The sequence below is a fragment of the Babylonia areolata genome, chromosome 8, assembly GCF_041734735.1.
Source record: "Babylonia areolata isolate BAREFJ2019XMU chromosome 8, ASM4173473v1, whole genome shotgun sequence".
Classification (NCBI taxonomy): Eukaryota; Metazoa; Mollusca; class Gastropoda; order Neogastropoda; family Buccinidae; genus Babylonia; species Babylonia areolata.
The window spans coordinates 2174200-2179199 of NC_134883.1; the positions used below are offsets into that span (position 1 = coordinate 2174200).

The window sequence follows — 5000 nt, forward strand, 5'->3', positions numbered from 1 at the left end:
GTGTGTGTGTGTGTGTGTGTGTGTGTGTGTGTGTGTGTGTGTGTGTGTGTGTGTGTGTGTCATTGCCGCCAGGTCCCGGCAAGGTGCAGGAGCTGATGACGGAGGCGGAGGCCAAGATCAAGAACATCGAGACCAAGTATGAAGGGAAAATGGACAAGGCCGGGGTACGTACTTGTGTCATGATGAACTGCATGCATACTTGCCTGTGGCGCTTTTCCGTGTCAGAGTTGTAGACAGACAAGCGGCTCAGGAGGATGGGGGTTTGTGTGTGTGTGTTTGTGTGTGTTTGTTTGTTTGTTGTGTTTGTATTTCTTTTTATCACAACAGATTTCTCTGTGTGAAATTCGGGCTGCTCTCCCGAGGGAGAGCGTGTCGCTATAATACAGCGCCACCTTTTTTTCTGCATGCAGTTGTATTTGTTTTTCCTTTCGAAGTGGATTTTTCTACAGAATTATGCCAGGAACAACCCTTTTGTTGCCGTGGGTTCTTTTACGTGCGCTAAGTGCATGCTGCACACGGGACCTCGGTTTATCGTCTCATCCGAATGACTAGCGTCCAGACCACCACTCAAGGTCTAGTGGAGGAGGAGAAAATATCGGCGGCTGGATGTGTTAATTCAACACACGCACACACACACACACACACACGCATACATGCATGCATACAACACGCGCACATGTCCATAGCATTAACTCGGGTATACTTACCATCAACTGCCATTAAGACAAGTACCTATCGTCAACTCAGTCCTCAGCTATTGAACTAACCATTAACTAAAGTCCCTGCCACTAACTACCATTAACTCAAGTCCCTACTATAAACTACCATTACCTCAAGTCCCTCCCGTCAAATGCCATGAACGGAAGCCCCAGCTACCATCACATCAGGTACCAGCCATTAACTACAATGGTTTCAAGTCCCTGCCAGTTACTATCATTAAAGTTCAAATTTCTATCATTATTTCCATCAGTTGAATTGTTACCAAGATCTGTTGACATGGTCTTGAGAGGTGGGCAGGTGAATACAAAAACAATTATCTACTGGTAACTCGCGAACATACCGTTAACTCAAGTCTCTACCATTTACTGATATTAACTCAAGTTCCTACCATTAAGTACTATTAACTCAAGTCCCTGTCTATCATTATCTACTATTAACTCAAGCCACGTCCTTACCATTAAGTACCATTAATTCAAGTCCCTATCTATCACTATCTACTACTAACTCAAGCCAAGTCCCTACCATTAACTTCCATTAATTCAAGTCCCTATCTATCATTATCTACTATTAACTCAAGTCCCTACCATTAACTACCATTAACTCAAGTTCCTATCTATCATTGTCTACTATTAACTCAAGCCAAGTCCCTACCATTACATTAACTCGTCCATACCATTAACTGCCATTAACTCTAATCACTACCATTAACTACCATGAACTCAAGTCCCTATCCTCATTATCTACTATTAACTCAAGCCAAGTCCTTACCATTAAGTACCATTAATTCAAGTCCCTATCCATCATTATCTACTATTAACTCAAGCCAAGTCCCTACCATTAAGTACCATGAACTCAAGTCCCTATATCATTATCTACTATTAACTCAAGCCAAGTCCCTACCATTAACTCAAATCCCTATCTATCATTGTCTACTATTAACTCAAGCCAAGTCCCTACCATTAACTACCATTAACTCAAGTTCCTATCTATCATTGTCTGCTATTAACTCAAGCCAAGTCCCTACCATTACATTAACTCAAGTCCATACTATTAACTGCCATTAACTCTAATCCCAGCCATTAACTCAAGTCCCAGTCAACTACTGTTAAGTCAAGTCCCTACCATTCACTTGAGTCGCTACCATAAACTACCATTAAGTTCCTGCCATTATGTCCATTAACTGAATTCTTACCAAGATCCGTTAACATGCTCCCAAAGGCAAATAGTTGAATACAAAACAAGAGAGGCAAGGCCTTCAAGACTCACTTGTGGCAAATTAAGTCCCCTAGCATTAATTACAGAGTAATTTCCCTTTTTTACTATCTGCACCAAAACGTTTGCAAAATAAATAAAACTTCCATGCTTAGCAAAAGAAGTTCCTGTTTGAACAAAAAATGATAAAAATGACTGCTCTTGTTGTTGTGTCAGAATATCAGATCAAAATGCCAAGTTTAGAGAATGCAAAAAATATAAATATAACAGTAAATGCAGTTTGCATATAATCAGGCTTCTTTTTTTTTCCCCCATCCCAGAGGTGCAATATTGTTTTAAACAAGATGACTGGAAAGAACTGAATTTTTCCTATTTTTATGCCTAATTTGCAGAGAAAATGTCAATGTTAAAGTTTACCACGGACACACACACACACACACACACACACACACACACAAAGACAACCGAACACCGGGTTAAAACATAGACTCACTTTGTTTACACAAGTGAGTCAAAAACGTATGACTATTCATCAACTTCGAGAAACTGCTCTTTCATCGGCGGACAGATGGTTCTGGTTGTGACCTTTTATAACAGAGCAGAGTGTGCGTTTGTTCAGATGTTTCGAGTAGATGCAAACCTACCGGTTTCCAACATGGTAAAAATCGATTCTTCGTGCTGTATATGAAATGCGTGTTGTGTTGTAATCAATGATAAAGGTTGGTTGCGATCTCTGTTCACCAAAGCTGCAGTGATGATCTGATTTCTGTTATTTGCTATTAGCATTCGAATATTTTTCACACATAGATAACTGTAACATTGTGTATCCAGTGGCCGCCTTCGTCTTCGTTCAATAATTATTACATGAAAGAAACGTTTGAATATGGAAAACAAAACATGTTACTTTCTTTTAAAAGAAATTGTGTGTGCTGGAGTACGCATTTCGATTCTCTTTGTTTCTGATGAGAGGACAATAACATTTAATGATTTTCCTGCTTACATTTGTATTACAGCGTTTGAAGCCAGATGCTTAGAACCCCCCCCTCCCCCTCACCCACTCCCAGCCCCCCGCCCCCCTCAAAAACACCCAGTGCCCCCCCCCCCCCGCCCCCCTATAAAAGGAACCAAAGCGAACAGCTTGATAACGATATAATTGAAGATATCTGTACACACCTCTTAAAAGGAGGAGGAAAAGCCTCTTGCTGAGACAACCATTTGTACTCGTGTTCTTATTACTGATACTTAAATAAAGCATGACAGTGAGGGGCACTTTTTGCCTGCATCTGAATAAAAAAAATTAAAAAAATATAAAAAAGACGGTCATCGTCATGGACGTATCTGTGTGTGTTGTTGTCTTGCAGATCAAGGGGCAGTTTGTCCGCCTGGTGAACCAGGACAAGCCGGGGTCGGCCATCTGCGAGTGCGCGCTGGAGCACGGGGCCACGTACATCGTGACAGGCACGCGCGGACTGGGCAAGATCCGCAGAACCCTCATGGGCTCCGTCAGCGACTACGTCATACACCACGCGCATGTGCCCGTGCTGGTCGTGCGTCACAAGGACGGGAAGCAGTGATTGGAGAGGGAAGGAAGGAGGAATGGGAGGAGGGAAGAAAGGACGGGAGGAAGGAATTAAGGAAAGAGACAGTGGGAAGGAAGGGAGAGAGAGAGGAGGAAAGAGATAGTGGGGAGGAAGGAAGGGAGGAAAGAGATAGTGGGGAGGAAGGAAGGGAGGAAAGAGATAGTGGGGAGGAAGGAAGGACTGAAAGAAAGAGACACTGAGAAGGAAGGGGGGGGGGGGGGAGAAAGAAGACATTGATGATAGCAGGGTGTCTTTTTTTTTCTTTTTTTTTTTTTAAAGGCGAAAGTGTCTGTCCTTCAGCAGCGATACAAAGTTATTTATCTGCCCTTGCCCTTGCCTGCTTCTCCTCTCTTTCTCTCTGTGTGTCTCTGTCTCTGCCTCTATCTGTGCCTCTGTCTGTCCGTCTTTCTGTCTCCTTGCTGCCTCTCTCTCTCTCTCTCTCTCTCTCTCTCTCTCTTTTTTTTTTTTTTTTTTTTCTCTCTCTGTGCCAATGTCATGACTATCATTTTCATGATTGCTTAAGGTGCTATCCTGCATGCAGTCAAGACAATTAGTATAATGTGTTGATTAGAAAAAAAAATGAGTTGGTGCATTGGAAATAATGATACGGTTATGATAAATGCGCAAAAGGCAATGATTATTTTCAACATGAATCACTCGCTTTAGCGAATAAACAAAAAATCTATATTGGGGGTATACTATTATTAAACCACTGACCAGTATTTTATTTGACCAGCTGTGTTTTCTCCAGTGTGGTCAAGTAACGATCCACTCGTGATAGGAAGTGGAATTCAACAGCCAAACCTACGTTATCAACAACAACAACAACAATAATGATGATAATGATAACAGTGATAATGGTAATGATATTGATAATAATCATAATGATAATACAGAAAATGTCGATGTTTTGATGATTGATTTTAACTTTTCAAGCTTAGCTTTGGATGATACTTAGAAGAAGAGGAAGAGGAGGAGGAAGAATGTTTGCAATACTGTATTATTCCTCTGTGATAGTGTTCGTTAAATGGATGTGATATGATCAAGACCAGATTTCATTTTAGTTCGGGGGTGGGGGGTGGGGGGCTTTCTCGTGTACCACAGATTACACAGCTGAAATATGACATGTGGGAATTCAGCAATGTGTCTTTAGTAATGGTGCGATACAAAGTTAGGGTGGTTCTTTGTTGTTGTCGTTGTTGTTGATGATGTAATTTGTTTGTTTGTTTGTCTGTCATGTAAACATACCCCATGTAGCGAGAGAAGCCATTTGATTTTGTATACAAAGAAGCGAATTCTCCCGGAAGAAAACAAACAAACAAAAAACACGTCACCTTCCCAACATTGAAATGGACCAATCCGCAAGTCATATCAGAAGATCTGGGAAAGAGGAATGTCTGAAACATGACCAACGTGCTGACACACAAGACAGGGTCTTGCCTTGTTTTCTTCGCTTGCTTTATATTCACCGCTTTTGTGTACCCACTG

The 5000-nt window shown here is 41.5% G+C and overlaps 1 protein-coding gene across 3 annotated transcripts in view; it reads left to right on the plus strand.

Annotated features, from left to right (window-relative positions):
* The window catches only part of LOC143284999 (universal stress protein YxiE-like), a 65275-nt gene extending 61669 nt beyond the window's left edge, over positions 1-3606 (plus strand). For all 3 annotated transcript variants that reach the window (XM_076592165.1, XM_076592167.1, XM_076592166.1), the window contains exons 4-5: positions 73-164; positions 3294-3606. In XM_076592165.1, coding sequence (XP_076448280.1) covers positions 73-164; positions 3294-3506 — 305 coding nt within the window. In that variant the 3' untranslated portion in view covers positions 3507-3606. The remainder of the gene's footprint in view (positions 1-72; positions 165-3293) is intronic.
* The last annotated feature ends 1394 nt before the right edge of the window (positions 3607-5000 follow it).